The sequence below is a fragment of the Carassius carassius genome, unplaced genomic scaffold (genome assembly GCF_963082965.1).
Source record: "Carassius carassius unplaced genomic scaffold, fCarCar2.1 SCAFFOLD_64, whole genome shotgun sequence".
In the NCBI taxonomy this organism is placed as follows: domain Eukaryota; kingdom Metazoa; phylum Chordata; class Actinopteri; order Cypriniformes; family Cyprinidae; genus Carassius; species Carassius carassius.
Window position 1 is genome coordinate 305,952 of NW_026775161.1, and position 22,392 is coordinate 328,343.

The 22,392-nt window shown below is 44.6% G+C and overlaps 1 protein-coding gene across 7 annotated transcripts in view; it reads right to left on the minus strand.

Moving 5' to 3' along the window:
• LOC132137490 (neurexin-2-like) overlaps nt 1–22,392 on the minus strand; it is a 430,743-nt gene that overhangs the window by 153,218 nt on the left and 255,133 nt on the right. For 6 of the 7 annotated variants that reach the window (XM_059547511.1, XM_059547513.1, XM_059547509.1 and 3 more), the window contains 4 exons: nt 21,684–22,067; nt 18,667–18,870; nt 15,588–15,614; nt 857–976 (listed from right to left, as the gene is read on the minus strand). In XM_059547511.1, coding sequence (XP_059403494.1) covers nt 857–976; nt 15,588–15,614; nt 18,667–18,870; nt 21,684–22,067 — 735 coding nt within the window. The remainder of the gene's footprint in view (nt 1–856; nt 977–15,587; nt 15,615–18,666; nt 18,871–21,683; nt 22,068–22,392) is intronic. The other variant, XM_059547510.1, reaches the window with a different exon arrangement.

The window sequence follows — 22,392 nt, forward strand, 5'->3', positions numbered from 1 at the left end:
GGTTTTTACTGAAGGGATTCTGCATTTCTCTTTTCATCACTCCATAAATCAGAAAATAGTCTACAGGCAGAAAAAAAGAAATTTCTCACCATGTTTTTTGGAATAAAATGTTATAAAAATGCTTGTGAATGAAATATGAACAAACCCCAGAGCAAAAACCTTCAGAATATAGAGAGGAATAAAACTCCAAGGTTTGGTGTCTAATAGTGCTGCTGAAGTGTAAGAAAAACTCTTTAAAGATATGTTTAGTAATTCAAATCTTCAGACACAAATAGATGAAGTGTAGTAAAATAAACAGTGTGTATTTCAGATGTTTTCTTTCCACTAGCTAGAAAGAAGACATCCATAAAAAGAGCTAATCAGAAATGTTGTGTCTGTCATTCAGTTGTGCATTCTGATTGGCTGATGTTTCTGTGGTGGGTGGGGTTTGGGGCTTTAAATTCGCTTGTTAAGTCTGACGTCACATGTCACTGCTTCTGTGTCCAAAAGCTCTACAAAAGGTGCTAATAAAAACTCACAATGTGATATAATACTAGCAAAAAACTTATATTAACCTTTAACTCCAAACCAATTCCCAGATAGCCAGACAATGAAAATATGAAAACATATATATGAATTATTTGTGTTTGGGACACTGTGAGCACGGAGACTGTAGTGTACTACATGAGGTTGAAAGCGTTTAGCTTAAATGATTAATATGAATAAACAGTGCTCATAAACGACTGCTGAGATCGTGTTCTCAAGAGAAGCGAGTTGAGGCTTGGACCCGGAAACACTAGACTATTAAACTGCACTTTCATCTTCCTCCCACCTGAGCTCATGAGAAAATGAAGCTTGATGAAGGATGAGTTTCTACCTTCCACAGTCACGTTATCCACAGACAGCTGCAGGTTCCTCCCACGACGGACCACTTTCACTGAGTGCCACTCGTTATCATTCAGTTTCTGACCAGCCGTCAGGATCTCTGGACCTTTACCTGCAGCAGGAGAGAGCGGTCAGATACACACACACACTCATACTGTGAGGAGATATCTGTGCACACACACACACACACTCTCAAATACACTCTCACACACACACACACACACACACACTCATTCTGTGAGGAGATATCTGTGCACACACACACACACTCTCACACTCACTCTCACACACTCATACTGTGAGGAGATATCTGTGCACACACACACACACTCTCACACTCACTCTCACACACTCATACTGTGAGGAGATATCTGTGCACACACACACACACACACTCATTCTGTGAGGAGATATCTGTGCACACACACACACACACACTCTCAAATACACTCACACACACACACACACACACACACACACTCATACTGTGAGGAGATATCTGTGCACACACACACACACTCTCAAATACACTCTCACACACACACACACACACTCATACTGTGAGGAGATATCTGTGCACACACACACACACTCTCAAATACACTCTCACACACACACACACACACTCATACTGTGAGGAGATATCTGTGCACACACACACACACACTCAAATACACTCTCACACACACACTCACACACACACACACACACACTCATACTGTGAGGAGATATCTGTGCACACACACACACACTCTCAAATACACTCTCACACACACACACACACACACACACTCTCACACACACACACACACTCATACTGTAAGGAGATATCTTTGTGCACACACACTCTCACACTCTCACACACACTCATACTGTAAGGAGATATCTGTGCGCACACACACACACACACACACTCATACTGTGAGGAGATATCTGTGCGCACACACACACACACACACACTCATACTGTGAGGAGATATCTGTGTGCACACACACACACACACACACTCATACTGTGAGGAGATATCTGTGTGCACACACACTCTCACAAACACACACTGACACGCACACACTCATAATGTGAGGAGATATCTGTGTGCACACACACTCTCACAAACACACACTGACACGCACACACTCATAATGTGAGGAGATATCTGTGTGCATACACACTCTCACTCTCACACACACACACACACTGACACGCACACACTCATAATGTGAGGAGATATCTGTGTGCACACACACTCTCACTCTCACACACACACTCATACTGTGAGGAGATATCTGTGTGCACACACTCTCACACACACACACACACACTCTGACACGCACACACTCATAATGTGAGGAGATATCTGTGTGCACACACACTCTCACACACACTCATACTGTGAGGAGATATCTGTGTGCACACACACTCTCACACACATACACACTCTCACACGCACACACTCATACTGTGAGGAGATATCTGTGTGCACACACACTCTCACACACATACACACTCTCACACGCACACACTCATACTGTGAGGAGATATCTGTGTGCACACACACTCTCACACACATACACACTCTCACACGCACACACTCATACTGTGAGGAGATATCTGTGTGCACACACACTCTCACACACACACACACACACACACTGACACGCACACACTCATAATGTGAGGAGATATCTGTGTGCACACACACTCTCACTCTCACACACACACTCATACTGTGAGGAGATATCTGTGTGCACACACTCTCACACACACACACACACACTCTGACACGCACACACTCATAATGTGAGGAGATATCTGTGTGCACACACACTCTCACACACACTCATACTGTGAGGAGATATCTGTGTGCACACACACTCTCACACACATACACACTCTCACACGCACACACTCATACTGTGAGGAGATATCTGTGTGCACACACACTCTCACACACATACACACTCTCACACGCACACACTCATACTGTGAGGAGATATCTGTGTGCACACACTCTCACACACACACACACACACTCTGACACGCACACACTCATAATGTGAGGAGATATCTGTGTGCACACACTCTCACACACTCATAATGTAAGGAGATATATGTGCGCACACACACTCTCACACGCACACACTCATACTGTGAGGAGATATCTGTGTGCACACACACTCTCACACACACTCATAATGTAAGGAGATATCTGTGTGCACACACTCTCACTCACACACACACACACACACACACACTCATACTGTGAGGAGATATCTGTGTGCACACACACTCTCACACACACTCATAATGTAAGGAGATATCTGTGTGCACACACTCTCACTCACACACACACACACACACACACACACTCATACTGTGAGGAGATATCTGTGTGCACACACACTCTCACACACACTCATAATGTAAGGAGATATCTGTGTGCACACACACTCTCACACACACACTCATACTGTGAGGAGATATATGTGCGCACACACACTCTCACACACACACTCATACTGTGAGGAGATATCTGTGTGCACACACACTCTCACACACACTCATAATGTAAGGAGATATCTGTGTGCACACACTCTCACTCACACACACACACACACACACACACACACTCATACTGTGAGGAGATATCTGTGTGCACACACACTCTCACACACACTCATAATGTAAGGAGATATCTGTGTGCACACACACTCTCACACACACACTCATACTGTGAGGAGATATATGTGCGCACACACACTCTCACACACACACTCATACTGTGAGGAGATATCTGTGTGCACACACACTCTCACACACACACTCATACTGTGAGGAGATATCTGGGTGCACACACTCTCACTCACACACACACACACACACACACACACACTCATAATGTGAGGAGATATCTGGGTGCACACACTCTCACTCACACACACACACACACACTCATAATGTGAGGAGATATCTGTGTGCACACACTCTCACTCACACACAGACACACACACACACACACACACTCTCACACTCACTCTCACACACACACTCATACTGTGAGGAGATATCTGTGTGCACACACACTCATAATGTGAGGAGATATCTGTGTGCACACACTCTCACACACACACACACACTCATACTGTGAGGAGATATCTGTACACACACACATACTGTGAGGAGATATCTGTTTGCACACTCACTCTCACACACACACACTCATACTGTGAGGAGACACCTGTGTGCACACACACTCTCACACACACACACACTCATACTGTGAGGAGATATCTGTGTGCACACACACTCTCACACACACACTCATACTGTGAGGAGATATCTGGGTGCACACACTCTCACTCACACACACACACAAACACACACACACACTCATAATGTGAGGAGATATCTGGGTGCACACACTCTCACTCACACACACACACACACACTCATAATGTGAGGAGATATCTGTGTGCACACACTCTCACTCACACACACACACACACACACACTCTCACACTCACTCTCACACACACACTCATACTGTGAGGAGATATCTGTGTGCACACACACTCATAATGTGAGGAGATATCTGTGTGCACACACTCTCACACACACACACACACTCATACTGTGAGGAGATATCTGTACACACACTCATACTGTGAGGAGACATCTGTGTGCACACACTCTCACTCACACACACACACACACACACACTCATACTGTGAGGAGATATCTGTACACACACACATACTGTGAGGAGACATCTGTGTGCACACACACTCTCACACACACACACTCATACTGTGAGGAGATATCTGTTTGCACACTCACTCTCACACACACACACTCATACTGTGAGGAGACATCTGTGTGCACACACACTCTCACACACACACACTCATACCGTGAGGAGATATCTGTGAGCACCGCACTTGTGGATCAGTTGTTGTGATGTTCACTGATGTTGGCAGACAGATCTGACAGAACATGAACGTTTAAGCGTCTTCATTTCACCTGGACGTGCATCAGTTTCTAATCTCTATCCATCTGTTATTCACTACATCCACCTGCATTGATCTACAGTCCAATCTGATGAATGCTAAAGCTATTTTGTTTAAGCAGAAAAGGGTCACTTAAATTCAGGATTTTTTTTACCTTTAACCAAGACACACAGAATTCAACAGATAACATATGCTGTTACTGTTCCCCTAAAACTGAGTCCGTCTCATACTCAGACAGAAATACAGTAAGCAGAGTGAAACAAACAGTGAAGCAGATGGAGTTCTCTTATCACTTTAATATCATATTCTTATCAGCCAATCAGATTATAGGACCAGAAAGAACTACTGTATAAAATAGTATATAAGTAATACTAAATTAACATATGTAATTTTTTGTCATGCAGTGTTCTGACACACTTCCACAGCCGTGATCCAGCCTGATCTCATTTCAGATCCCTTTAGTGTCCTTACTAATGTTCCTTCTGATGATTCAGAGACACGGAGCTCTTCTCCGTCATTACTCTGTGCACTTGTACAGCTGCCAATGAAGCACATTAAAGCTCAACTCACAGAGAGAGTGTGTAATTTAGCGAGATCACTGACTCAAGGTCATTAGTTAAACTCTGCTGATGGGTAAAGGGTTAAATATATTTTCTGTTCAGAGTCATTTTAATGTGAACTCGTAGAGAAAGTGTATAAGGACTACAGAGCATGGCTGAAATTTAAGTCTGTTTTGAGAATGGCAGGCTTATTGTGACCTGCTGCATATTTATGACTCTTGTTTTCATGCCGATTCCATTATTCATGATAAGAATGTAACAGAAGCTGGAGGGGATGCAGAACAAAGACTCTGGGAATCTCTCTGAGATTTGAGTTTGTGATTCGATCTGTCATTCACGTTGGGCTTTGCATGATTGTATTTAATCGCTTGTGTTTGGATGTGAGCGGAGATCATGAACAGCCCTGCATTTACACCTGTAGAGCGAGAGGAGAGCCGCTGTCTCCTCCAATCACACGCCATTCCTGTGGCCTGACAGGGCATTCTTGGTAACTGGCCGTGGCTAAACGGCAGCGGCGCCTGGGTCACGCACACATCAGGCTGATTGGAAGTGAGCTCAGGACAGCACAGTCCACATCAGTGTGACGGCTCACGGTTGATCTCTGTGATTCACGAGCACTCGGACTCTCAGACGTTAATGAAGCGCTGCACGTTATCCTAACCCTAAACTCCAAAACAGTGAAAACTACTGCTGAAAAACACCATCTGTGGTGCTCTAAAAATAAATAATTAAATATTATAATCATAAATATTGATGATATTTGTAATAAAACATAATAATATGAAAATATTGGTAAATAATGCTAAATAATATTACTAAACAACAACAACTAACAACAAAAATAATAATAATAGCAATAATCATAATTTTATACATATTACAGTTTTTTCTGATGTAAACTACAGTGAGCACAACTGAAGCTACATGTGCAAAACTCTAACTACAGTCTGCACTAGCAACAGTCACCTGAGATAAACAGTTCACATCACCTGCAAAACTCATTCCAAGGAACACAACTCTTAACACATGGCTCAAAACAGACTCAGTGCAGCCAAACACTACACACCACCCTCACTGAGATAACACACACTGTCACTCGGAACACACTGAGAGGAGAAACACCACACACAACCCTCACTGAGATAACACACACCGTCACCCGAAACACACCGAGAGGAGAAACACTACACACCACCCTCACTGAGATAACACACACCGTCACTCAGAACACACCGAGAGGAGAAACACTACACACAACCCTCGCTGAGATAACACACACCGTCACTCGGGACACACCGAGACGGGAAACACTACACACAACCCTCGCTGAGATAACACACACCGTCACTCGGGACACACCGAGACGGGAAACACTACACACAACCCTCGCTGAGATAACACACACCGTCACTCGGAACACACCGAGAGGAGAAACACTACACACCACCCTCACTGAGATAACACACACCGTCACTCGGAACACACCGAGAGGAGAAACACTACACACCACCCTCACTGAGATAACACACACCGTCACTCGGAACACACCGAGAGGAGAAACACCACACACAACCCTCGCTGAGATAACACACACCGTCACTCGGAACACACTGAGAGGAGAAACACTACACACAACCCTCGCTGAGATAACACACACCGTCACTCGGAACACACCGAGAGGAGAAACACTACACACCACCCTCACTGAGATAACACACACCGTCACTCGGGACACACCGAGACGGGAAACACTACACACAACCCTTGCTGAGATAACACACACCGTCACTCGGAACACACCGAGAGGAGAAACACCACACACAACCCTCACTGAGATAACACACACCGTCACTCAGAACACACCGAGAGGAGAAACACCACACACAACCCTCGCTGAGATAACACACACCGTCACTCAGAACACACCGAGAGGAGAAACACTACACACATCCCTCACTGAGATAACACACACTGTGACTCAGAACACACAGAGAGGAGAAACACTACACACCACCCTCGCTGAGATAACACACACCGTCACTCAGAACACACCGAGAGGAGAAACACTACACACAATCCTCACTGAGATAACACACACTGTGACTCAGAACACACAGAGAGGAGAAACACTACACACCACCCTCACTGAGATAACACACACCGTCACTCAGAACACACCGAGAGGAGAAACACTACACACCACCCTCACTGAGATAACACACACCGTCACTCGGGACACACCGAGACGGGAAACACTACACACAACCCTTGCTGAGATAACACACACCGTCACTCGGAACACACCGAGAGGAGAAACACCACACACAACCCTCACTGAGATAACACACACCGTCACTCAGAACACACCGAGAGGAGAAACACCACACACGACCCTCGCTGAGATAACACACACCGTCACTCAGAACACACCGAGAGGAGAAACACTACACACAACCCTCACTGAGATAACACACACCGTCACTCGGAACACACCGAGAGGAGAAACACCACACACAACCCTCACTGAGATAACACACACCGTCACTCGGGACACACCGAGACGGGAAACACTACACACAACCCTCGCTGAGATAACACACACCGTCACTCGGGACACACCGAGACGGGAAACACTACACACACACTCTCACTCACACACACACACAAACACACACACACACTCATAATGTGAGGAGATATCTGGGTGCACACACTCTCACTCACACACACACACACACACTCATAATGTGAGGAGATATCTGTGTGCACACACTCTCACTCACACACACACACACACACACACTCTCACACTCACTCTCACACACACACTCATACTGTGAGGAGATATCTGTGTGCACACACACTCATAATGTGAGGAGATATCTGTGTGCACACACTCTCACACACACACACACACTCATACTGTGAGGAGATATCTGTACACACACTCATACTGTGAGGAGACATCTGTGTGCACACACTCTCACTCACACACACACACACACACACACTCATACTGTGAGGAGATATCTGTACACACACACATACTGTGAGGAGACATCTGTGTGCACACACACTCTCACACACACACACTCATACTGTGAGGAGATATCTGTTTGCACACTCACTCTCACACACACACACTCATACTGTGAGGAGACATCTGTGTGCACACACACTCTCACACACACACACTCATACCGTGAGGAGATATCTGTGAGCACCGCACTTGTGGATCAGTTGTTGTGATGTTCACTGATGTTGGCAGACAGATCTGACAGAACATGAACGTTTAAGCGTCTTCATTTCACCTGGACGTGCATCAGTTTCTAATCTCTATCCATCTGTTATTCACTACATCCACCTGCATTGATCTACAGTCCAATCTGATGAATGCTAAAGCTATTTTGTTTAAGCAGAAAAGGGTCACTTAAATTCAGGATTTTTTTTACCTTTAACCAAGACACACAGAATTCAACAGATAACATATGCTGTTACTGTTCCCCTAAAACTGAGTCCGTCTCATACTCAGACAGAAATACAGTAAGCAGAGTGAAACAAACAGTGAAGCAGATGGAGTTCTCTTATCACTTTAATATCATATTCTTATCAGCCAATCAGATTATAGGACCAGAAAGAACTACTGTATAAAATAGTATATAAGTAATACTAAATTAACATATGTAATTTTTTGTCATGCAGTGTTCTGACACACTTCCACAGCCGTGATCCAGCCTGATCTCATTTCAGATCCCTTTAGTGTCCTTACTAATGTTCCTTCTGATGATTCAGAGACACGGAGCTCTTCTCCGTCATTACTCTGTGCACTTGTACAGCTGCCAATGAAGCACATTAAAGCTCAACTCACAGAGAGAGTGTGTAATTTAGCGAGATCACTGACTCAAGGTCATTAGTTAAACTCTGCTGATGGGTAAAGGGTTAAATATATTTTCTGTTCAGAGTCATTTTAATGTGAACTCGTAGAGAAAGTGTATAAGGACTACAGAGCATGGCTGAAATTTAAGTCTGTTTTGAGAATGGCAGGCTTATTGTGACCTGCTGCATATTTATGACTCTTGTTTTCATGCCGATTCCATTATTCATGATAAGAATGTAACAGAAGCTGGAGGGGATGCAGAACAAAGACTCTGGGAATCTCTCTGAGATTTGAGTTTGTGATTCGATCTGTCATTCACGTTGGGCTTTGCATGATTGTATTTAATCGCTTGTGTTTGGATGTGAGCGGAGATCATGAACAGCCCTGCATTTACACCTGTAGAGCGAGAGGAGAGCCGCTGTCTCCTCCAATCACACGCCATTCCTGTGGCCTGACAGGGCATTCTTGGTAACTGGCCGTGGCTAAACGGCAGCGGCGCCTGGGTCACGCACACATCAGGCTGATTGGAAGTGAGCTCAGGACAGCACAGTCCACATCAGTGTGACGGCTCACGGTTGATCTCTGTGATTCACGAGCACTCGGACTCTCAGACGTTAATGAAGCGCTGCACGTTATCCTAACCCTAAACTCCAAAACAGTGAAAACTACTGCTGAAAAACACCATCTGTGGTGCTCTAAAAATAAATAATTAAATATTATAATCATAAATATTGATGATATTTGTAATAAAACATAATAATATGAAAATATTGGTAAATAATGCTAAATAATATTACTAAACAACAACAACTAACAACAAAAATAATAATAATAGCAATAATCATAATTTTATACATATTACAGTTTTTTCTGATGTAAACTACAGTGAGCACAACTGAAGCTACATGTGCAAAACTCTAACTACAGTCTGCACTAGCAACAGTCACCTGAGATAAACAGTTCACATCACCTGCAAAACTCATTCCAAGGAACACAACTCTTAACACATGGCTCAAAACAGACTCAGTGCAGCCAAACACTACACACCACCCTCACTGAGATAACACACACTGTCACTCGGAACACACTGAGAGGAGAAACACCACACACAACCCTCACTGAGATAACACACACCGTCACCCGAAACACACCGAGAGGAGAAACACTACACACCACCCTCACTGAGATAACACACACCGTCACTCAGAACACACCGAGAGGAGAAACACTACACACAACCCTCGCTGAGATAACACACACCGTCACTCGGGACACACCGAGACGGGAAACACTACACACAACCCTCGCTGAGATAACACACACCGTCACTCGGGACACACCGAGACGGGAAACACTACACACAACCCTCGCTGAGATAACACACACCGTCACTCGGAACACACTGAGAGGAGAAACACTACACACAACCCTCGCTGAGATAACACACACCGTCACTCGGAACACACCGAGAGGAGAAACACTACACACCACCCTCACTGAGATAACACACACCGTCACTCGGGACACACCGAGACGGGAAACACTACACACAACCCTTGCTGAGATAACACACACCGTCACTCGGAACACACCGAGAGGAGAAACACCACACACAACCCTCACTGAGATAACACACACCGTCACTCAGAACACACCGAGAGGAGAAACACCACACACAACCCTCGCTGAGATAACACACACCGTCACTCAGAACACACCCAGAGGAGAAACACTACACACAATCCTCACTGAGATAACACACACTGTGACTCAGAACACACAGAGAGGAGAAACACTACACACCACCCTCACTGAGATAACACACACCGTCACTCAGAACACACCGAGAGGAGAAACACTACACACCACCCTCACTGAGATAACACACACCGTCACTCGGGACACACCGAGACGGGAAACACTACACACAACCCTTGCTGAGATAACACACACCGTCACTCGGAACACACCGAGAGGAGAAACACCACACACAACCCTCACTGAGATAACACACACCGTCACTCAGAACACACCGAGAGGAGAAACACCACACACGACCCTCGCTGAGATAACACACACCGTCACTCAGAACACACCGAGAGGAGAAACACTACACACAACCCTCACTGAGATAACACACACCGTCACTCGGAACACACCGAGAGGAGAAACACCACACACAACCCTCACTGAGATAACACACACCGTCACTCGGAACACACCGAGAGGAGAAACACTACACACAACCCTCGCTGAGATAACACACACCGTCACTCGGAACACACCGAGAGGAGAAACACCACACACGACCCTCGCTGAGATAACACACACCGTCACTCAGAACACACCGAGAGGAGAAACACCACACACAACCCTCGCTGAGATAACACACACCGTCACTCGGAACACACCGAGAGGAGAAACACTACACACAACCCTCGCTGAGATAACACACACCGTCACTCAGAACACACCGAGAGGAGAAACACCACACACAACCCATGCCGAGATAACACACACCGTCACTCAGAACACACCGAGAGGAGAAACACTACACACAACCCTCGCTGAGATAACACACACCGTCACTCAGAACACACCGAGAGGAGAAACACTACACACAACCCTCGCCAAGATAACACACACCGTCACTCAGAACACACCGAGAGGAGAAACACCACACACAACCCTCGCTGAGATAACACACACCGTCACTCGGAACACACCGAGAGGAGAAACACTACACACAACCCTCGCTGAGATAACACACACCGTCACTCGGAACACACCGAGAGGAGAAACACCACACACGACCCTCGCTGAGATAACACACACCGTCACTCAGAACACACCGAGAGGAGAAACACCACACACAACCCTCGCCGAGATAACACACACCGTCACTCGGAACACACCGAGAGGAGAAACACTACACACAACCCTCGCCGAGATAACACACACCGTCACTCGGAACACACCGAGACGAAAAACACTACACACAACCCTCGCCGAGATAACACACACCGTCACTTGGAACACACCGAGAGGAGAAACACTACACACAACCCTCACTGAGATAACACACACCGTCACTCGGAACACACCAAGAGGAGAAACACTACACACAACCCTCGCCGAGATAACACACACCGTCACCCGGAACACACCAAGAGGAGAAACACTACACACAACCCTCGCCGAGATAACACACACCGTCACCCGGAACACATCGAGAGGATAAACACTACACACAACCCTCGCCGAGATAACACACACCGTCACCCGAAACACACCGAGAGGAAAAACACTACACACAACCCTCGCTGAGATAACACACACCGTCACTCGGAACACACCGAGAGGAGAAACACTACACACAACCCTCGCCGAGATAACACACACCGTCACCCGAAACACACCGAGAGGAGAAACACTACACACAACCCTCACTGAGATAACACACACCGTCACTCTGAACACACCAAGAGGAGAAACACTACACACAACCCTCGTCGAGATAACACACACCGTCACCCGAAACACACCGAGAGGAAAAACACTACACACAACCCTCGCTGAGATAACACACACCGTCACTCGGAACACATCGAGAGGATAAACACTACACACAACCCTCGCCGAGATAACACACACCGTCACCCGAAACACACCGAGAGGAGAAACACTACACACAACCCTCACTGAGATAACACACACCATCACTCTGAACACACCAAGAGGAGAAACACTACACACAACCCTCGCCGAGATAACACACACCGTCACCCGGAACACACCGAGAGGAAAAACACTACACACAACCCTCGCTGAGATAACACACCGTCACTCGGAACACACCAAGAGGAGAAACACTACACACAACCCTCGCCGAGATAACACACACCGTCACCCGGAACACACCGAGACGAAAAACACTACACACAACCCTCGCTGAGATAACACACACCGTCACTCAGAACACACCGAGAGGAGAAACACTACACACAACCATCGCCAAGATAACACACACCGTCACTTGGAACACACCGAGAGGAGAAACACTACACAAAACCCTCACTGAGATAACACACACCGTCACTCGGAACACACCAAGAGGAGAAACACTACACACAACCCTCGCCGAGATAACACACACCGTCACCCGGAACACACCAAGAGGAGAAACACTACACACAACCCTCGCCGAGATAACACACACCGTCACCCGAAACACACCGAGAGGAAAAACACTACACTCAACCCTCACTGAGATAACACACACCATCACTCAGAACACACCGAGAGGAGAAACACTACACACCACCCTCACTGAGATAACACACACCGTCACTCAGAACACACCGAGAGGAGAAACACTACACACAACCCTCACTGAGATAACACACACCGTCACTCGGGACACACCGAGACGGGAAACACTACACACAACCCTTGCTGAGATAACACACACCGTCACTCGGAACACACCGAGAGGAGAAACACCACACACAACCCTCACTGAGATAACACACACCGTCACTCGGAACACACCCAGAGGAGAAACACTACACACAACCCTCGCCGAGATAACACACACCGTCACCCGGAACACACCGAGAGGAAAAACACTACACACAACCCTCGCTGAGATAACACACCGTCACTCGGAACACACCAAGAGGAGAAACACTACACACAACCCTCGCCGAGATAACACACACCGTCACCCGGAACACACCGAGACGAAAAACACTACACACAACCCTCGCTGAGATAACACACACCGTCACTCAGAACACACCGAGAGGAGAAACACTACACACAACCATCGCCAAGATAACACACACCGTCACTTGGAACACACCGAGAGGAGAAACACTACACAAAACCCTCACTGAGATAACACACACCGTCACTCGGAACACACCAAGAGGAGAAACACTACACACAACCCTCGCCGAGATAACACACACCGTCACCCGGAACACACCAAGAGGAGAAACACTACACACAACCCTCGCCGAGATAACACACACCGTCACCCGAAACACACCGAGAGGAAAAACACTACACTCAACCCTCACTGAGATAACACACACCATCACTCAGAACACACCGAGAGGAGAAACACTACACACCACCCTCACTGAGATAACACACACCGTCACTCAGAACACACCGAGAGGAGAAACACTACACACAACCCTCACTGAGATAACACACACCGTCACTCGGGACACACCGAGACGGGAAACACTACACACAACCCTTGCTGAGATAACACACACCGTCACTCGGAACACACCGAGAGGAGAAACACCACACACAACCCTCACTGAGATAACACACACCGTCACTCGGAACACACCCAGAGGAGAAACACTACACACAACCCTCACTGAGATAACACACACCGTCAATCGGGACACACCGAGACGGGAAACACTACACACAACCCTCGCTGAGATAACACACACCGTCACTCAGAACACACCGAGAGGAGAAACACTACACACAACCCTCGCTGAGATAACACACACCGTCACTCAGAACACACCGAGAGGAGAAACACCACACACAACCCTCGCTGAGATAACACACACCGTCACTCGGAACACACTGAGAGGAGAAACACTACACACATCCCTCACTGAGATAACACACACTGTCACTTACAGTAATGAGAAAAAAAGGTAGGAACTAAAAGTACACACTGTAATTCCATCAAATAATTGATTTTATTGTGAGACTGAGATGAATGTAGATGAAAGACTCATTCTGAAACGGATTAGAACATCAAATCCATCGTACAGTTATAAGAGATTCATGTGTGTGTGTGTGTTGTGTGTGTGTGATATGTAAGTGTGTGGGTGTGTGTGTGTGTGTGTGTGTGTTTGATATGTAAGTGTGTGTGTGTGTGTGTGTGTGTGTGTTCATAAACACATGCTCAGAAATCTCCTCCAATCACAGCAACACAATTACCTTGTCTCAAAACACAGCATGAAAAAACACACTTATTAAACACCTGTCTGTGTGTGTGTGTGTGTGTGTGTGTGAGTGTGTGAGTGTGTGTACGTGTGTTTGTGTTGGTGTGTGATATGTGCATGTGTGTTTGTTTGTGTGTGTGTGTGTGTGTGTGTGTGAGATGTGAGTGTGTGTGTGTGTGTGTGTGTGTGTGTGAGATGTGAGTGTGTGAGATGTGTGTGTGTGTGTGTGTGTGTGTGTGTGTGTGTGTGTGTGTGTGTGTGTGTGTGTGATAAACGAGTTGGCACACTTACTGAGGTTACAGTCTATCCTGATACAGTCTGGTGGGAGAGAGAGTGAGATGGTGAGATCAAATTAAAGGAAAGAGAGAAAGAGAAAACATTTCACATCCTTCAAAGTAGATTCTGCAGACATCTGAAGATCAGGGCCACCATCCGGGGACACACTTGAGTCAGCGGCACCCATTCCCTTCACACACGTGTCAGAACCACAGACCCAGCTCCGCTCAGACCCAGATCACTTTAGCTCCGTCATATACATCTACTGAACCATGTGTAATGTGGAAACTTCCTCTAAAAGATCAACATGACCTAACTTACCACTCAAGTTCCTCGTGTCTTCTGTCTCTGATTGATAGTTTAGTGTGTTTCATCCAGTCAAAGCTCTTTTAGTGTGACTGTACAAACACTTCTTGTGTATTTCTTCTGTCAGATCTTGTCTGATTGTGATCAAGTAAAGGTCAGAATAAGGTCAGTAATATCTCCAGATGAACTCTTACTGGACTGAAGCAGCTCAGCTTTACTTGATTCTCCATCAATCATGTTTTAGAGTCTCAAATCTGATCCTCAGGATCTTTTGAGGAGCGTTTGTTTCCAGAAGCTTTACTTTCACTGTTCCTCAGCGGAGGAATGATCTTCACAAGCCTCCAGAACATCTCACATCTTCTGAGGAGCCTTGATTTCTTCAGCTCTCCATCACTGTGTTATATGTGTGGATGATTTACACATTACTGGAGATATAGAGCGACCGCTGATATTTAGATCATTTGATATGGATATCTGCTCTACTGCTCTAAGATCTCATTGATTTACATTACAGTTTGAGTCTGAATAAAATTGAGCTGTTTTCCTATTCTCACTATATCCCACTATATGAGCCATAAAAGCACAATAAAAGCCTCTGAATATTTCTTTACATTTTTAATAAAATTTCACTTTTGACTGTTATTTGATATTTCAGGCTTAAGAGTTAAATAACATCTACACAAACAATTATTGTTTTTAATAAACGTACTATTAGTACATGTTAATCAACATGAATCTGTGTTTTTGACTGTTAGTAGATGTGAACGGAGGAACCTCACTGTAAAGTGTTTTCAGTCGCTTCTGCTCAGAGTTCAGTCACTCACTGCTCAGTAAATGATGTATTTGGACAGCAGTCATGAAATACGTGTGATGAAGAACAGTTGACTGCTGTGCTATTTCTGCATAAACACAAGTGAGGAAGATGAGCGTGAAGCGCTGCGGTCTGGATCTGCCGCTGTGAATCATGGGAAGGGGTTTCACTGCACTCCTCAGCCAGAAACACATGTAGTGTGTGACACTGAACACAGCGCTGAGATTAACACACAGGAGAGAGAGTGTGTGTGTGTGTGTGTGTGTGTGTCCTCCTCAGGCTGAGGAGCGTCTCAATGTGTCAACCGCTACAGAATAGTGATCACAAACAGCCAGAGACCGTCTAAACACACTCTTCTCACTCCATCAGGCCGTTTCACAAAGCTCGGAAAAACTTTAATCATAAACTCATACATTAATGTGATCATATTTGTCAGTCGCACAGAAAAGAAACGGGTCAGATTTCTGAAATAGTGCTAATAAACTGAATGTGTTTTAAACACACTGCAACAATTATAAACTATATACAATACACTTTTATATATTTATTTATAATCAATAAATCCAATTTCTTTCAGTCTCGTACATTAACTGAAGACTGTTTGTTCTACAGCAATGTTATTTTACTTCATTATACATTTATATTGTTTAAATAATAATGTATTTTATGAAGAATGTATTTTATTTGTTTATCTAGAATTATTAACTATTACATTCTATATATCAGGATTATTATAGATAGCTAAAATGCAAACTAAACTTTAAAAATTAAAACTATAAAAATAGTTTTCCTACTAGAAATAAGTAACAATAACTGAAATGAAACATTACAATTCTTAATTTAACTCCATTTACTAAAATAACTAAAACAAAACGTTTAAAGACCAAAAATGACAAACAGACAACAATGACTAAACTTTAACTAAAAATTATATTGACATAGAAAGTATACAAAAACTGATTCAAAATATTACTAAAACTATCATTGTATAATAACATTAGCAATATTCATATTCCATGTACATACATGTAAATAACCTGAATATGTTTTTGTTTACAACAATTTATGCTGATTCCAAGCAATTACAATAAATGTGTCTTAAAATATGATTATTTAAATAAAATCAAACAGATGTAAATAGTAAATAATAAACTATGCCATGATCTGGTTCATTTCTGTATGACTGACAGTTATGCATATGTTTATTATTTTGTAGCTGTTAAAACTGTATGATCCTAACAGAAACGCATGACTCAGATCGTACATGTAGAGCTGATGATCTGAGTCTGCGAGCCGGTCTCTGGCTGCTCGCTCAGGCCGCAGACACACAGCACATTGAAGGGCTCCAGTCACTGACAGAGAGAGAGAGAGAGAGAGAGAGAGAGAGAGATGGAGGTCTCCCCGAGAGGCTTTCTCTCCCACCACATCCTTTCCCAGGATGCACCGCTGCCCTGTGTTTGCCTCTCCGCCAGAATCAGACCCGGACCAGAACATGACAAACTCTGCAGAAAGAGTCTGGACCCTCACTGGAGCAGCAGGAGATCGAACCCTGACCGATTCACTGAGTGAACACAGAGCCTCTACACGGACATCTTTTAGATGTGTGAGATTTACATTTGTTTGATGTGACCAAAACATTCTATTCAAATGTTTATTCATATTTAAAATTAGTTTTAATAATTATATATATATATATAATATGTTCATATTTTTTTTATTAGTTTTATGTCTATATATTGTTTATTCATATAGTCAAACTAAACTAAAATGAGAACTAAAATGTATAAAGCGCTACAAGAGCAGTGTTGAGTCCCTAAGAGCAGAGCTAGTGTTCAGTGGAAGGGTTGTTCTGCCCTCTGCTGGTGGATGTGTGCTGTACAGGCCGGAGGATGGCGGAGGGCACACACTGGGGGAGATCTTGAGATGGTTTAGGAAAGGAGAGGTCAGACAGAGACAGACAGACAGACGGGTAGTTACCGAGGTTGACCGTGAGCTTGACCCGTCCTCCGTCCAGCTCCAGCCGCAGTGTGTCAGCTGACTCTTTGGATGTGGTGGCCATGAGCAGACCGTACGCTCGCTGGGACATGAAGCGCAGAGCCACATCCTCGGCCTCTGTGTGCAGCGTGCTGGGAATCAGGATCTTCATATACATGCTGCCATCATAGCTCAACACCGTCGCCTCTGCACACACACACACACACACACACACACAACACACACAGTGTAAATACAACACTCACACACACACACAAATAAATGCACAGACACTATTTAACTGAACAGAGATGACATCACTGAATCCAATGATGAACTGCCTTTAACTATCATTTTTGCATTATTGACACTGTTTTCCTAATGAATGTTGTTCAGTTGCTTTGACGCAATGTATTTTGTTTAAAGCGCTATATAAATAAAGGTGACTTGACTTGACTTGACACACACAACAAACTCACACACACACACAGCGTAAATACAGCACGCACACACACACACACACACACACACACACACACACACACACACACAACACACACACACACACACACACACATACACACACAAAGCGTAAACAGCATGCACGCACACAACACACACACACACACACACACACAAAGCATAAATACAGCGCACACACAACAAACACACACACATACAGTGTACAGCTCACACACACAACACACACATACACACACACACACACACAACAAGCATAAATACAGCGCACACACACACTATAAACACAGCGGAAACACACAGAGCAAATACAAACACAGACAAACAAAAAACACAATGTAAACACACACAGCGTAAACACTCACACACACTAAACACACACTATAAACACATGCTACACATACACAAACACACAGTAGGAACTATAAACAGATGATAAACACACACATCACACCATAAACACATGATATAAACACACTACAACAAACAACAGAAACAATAAACATTTAATGACCACAGAGATTCAGGACCTCAGTTTAACATCTCATCCGAAGGACGGTGCTTTTACAGTATAGTGTATACCCACCCATCACTACACAGACCACAGGGTGAGCACCCCCTGCAGAATACAGCTCATGATCAGTACGGTGAAAGACAGCAAATGGTTTGCCTACCACTGACACGTCTGACAAATAATGAGGACTTCCTACAGTCCAAACACACTGAGCTCATCTGTGCTTTGCTTTGCTCTCCAGTGTAATTCTGTCCAGTGACACTTGGTGGCAGTAAAGCACTGCTCTACAGCTGCTTCTGACCGGCCTTCAGAGATCAGCAACACGACCCATAGTAAACAAAACAGCTTCACAGCACAGCATCTGGCTGTTCAAAAGAATGAAATAAATATGTTTAATAAAACAAACGGGCTTCTCTTAAATGCAGCCGAATCTCAATCAACCCTAATTACCCACCTGGCCGAGTTCTGACAGCGAACACTATGAATCAAGAGCACAGAGAGAGGAAGTATCATGTGCTGAAGGCCCTTGAGCTCAATGTCAGGAAGCAGCGAGAGCTGAGATGCTGATCTCAGAGCAGCTGTGTTGTTAAAGGCAGCACAGATGGCTGTGCTGAGCATCGCTGCTCCAGTGCTTCTCCAGGCTCTTTCTCCACCAACATGAATCAGGATGCCACAGTGAGCCGAACGCAAAGAAATGAAGCGCGAACGGCGGTGCTTCGCAGCTCTGTGTGCGCCTGATAAAAGATTCACGGATGAGCTCATGCTAGTGCTAAATATAACTGCTGAAAGATGCTACAGCAACAGAGTGCAATATAACACTCGATTTTCATATTATCCTGTCAGATCTGGACAGATGACTGAATGTGTTGCAAATCTTTTAAGTCATGCCAATTTAAACATTTGTGACCCTGCAGCACAGAAGCAGTCATCAGCATCACAGGAATATTTGTAGCAATAGCCAAAAAACATTGTATGGGTCACAATTATAGATTTTTCCTTTATGACAAAAATCATTAGGATATTAAGTAAAGATCATGTTCCAAGAAGATATTTTTTAAATTGCCTACTGTAAACATTTCAAAACTTAATTTCTGATTAGTAAAATGCATTGCTAAGAATTCATTTGGACAACTTTAAAGATGATTTTCTCAATATTTAGATTTTTTTTTTAGACTTAAGCCTTTGTGGTCCAGGGTCACATTAATGAACCATTTAACTGCAAGAAGACAGAACTCCATGTGTTTTTCCATGCTCTCACACGTGAATGCTGAACTGAGTTCACTTTCACTTCTTCATCTACTTGAATCCACATATAAACACATTATTGTCAAAATGAGCATCTTGGCATGTAACACTCACATGTCTTAAGTGGATGTAAATTGTTAACCTAAAAATGAAAATGTAGACAGATTTAGAGAAGCTGAGCTGCCGTCAGAATGAGAGTCCAAACAGCTGATAAAAACATCACAATAATCCACAAGTAATCCACAGCACTCCAGTGAAAAAGAGCATCTGCTGCTGTCTCTCACACATATGTTTAGATCTGTTTAAACGCTGCTTGATCTGTGCAGATTTCTCTCCTGATTCAGACCAGAACACTTTTTCACTGGAGGAAGTGTTATTATGGATTATAGACTCTATGTGTTTGAGTTAAAATCATCTTAATGCTGGATGTGTTTCATCTTTTGTCTTCTCCAGATGTTCACTGATGGACTGGAGTGCTGTGGATTATTGGGATGTTTTTATCAGACTCTCATTCTGACGGCACCCATTCACTGCAGAGCATCCATTGATGAGACACTGATGCAGTGCTACACTTCTCCAAACCTGATGAAGACACAAACTCCTCCTGATCTCAGATGAACTGAGGAGGAGCACATTTTCATTTTTGGGTGAAGAATAAATGTATATCTAATACAGTGCAGACTTTATTCAGTTTCAGTGCCTGAGTGCTGCTGTCAGATCTAGCTGGAAACATCTAGCACTGTTTGTTTGAACAGTAGCTGTGTTTTCTGGATTGACCCACCGATCTCACAGTTGGCTCCCAGGAACCCGGTTCCAGTGCAGTCACAGATGTAGCGGTTCCAGCCCTCCTTGCACTGTCCTCCGTTGGCACAGGGGGCGCTGCTGCACCTCTTCTGGAGCTCACGCGTGCAGAAGCTGCTGACGCCCGGAGCGCTCTGGATCTCAGCCAGACGCCGCACGTCTCGACTCTTACCGTCGATGAACAGGTCACGGACACAGCCCACGTAACCGTAGTTGAGCAGCGCGGTCCAAACCTCGGGCGGCAGGATCAGGCCATGACCGCTCTCCGGCAAACCACCCAGATACATGTCACTGTCCAGGTCCAGGATCTCACTGCCCTCGTTAGAGCTGAAGGGGATGGAGCGGCTGTTGACGGAGATGGAGCCTGGAGAGAAAAACTTATTATCTATCAATCAGCAGATATGCTTCCATTCCCCAATTTTTATGCACATTTTGAAATATTGCATTATAAAAACATTGGATGGAAATGCCAAGATGTGCATAAATTGTACAAACTTAGCACACAATTGAGTAGGATAAACGTCTTATCCAACAAGAAAAAATGTGCATAAACACATTTACTACTGTACATACTTTTGAAAGAGTCATGTGACTGTGCACTATGAGACAGAGTGACCAGACTAACAGCGAGTCGGTCTCATGCACAGCATCTATATGTGGTTATGATCATTCTGAAGTGCCTGAGGAAA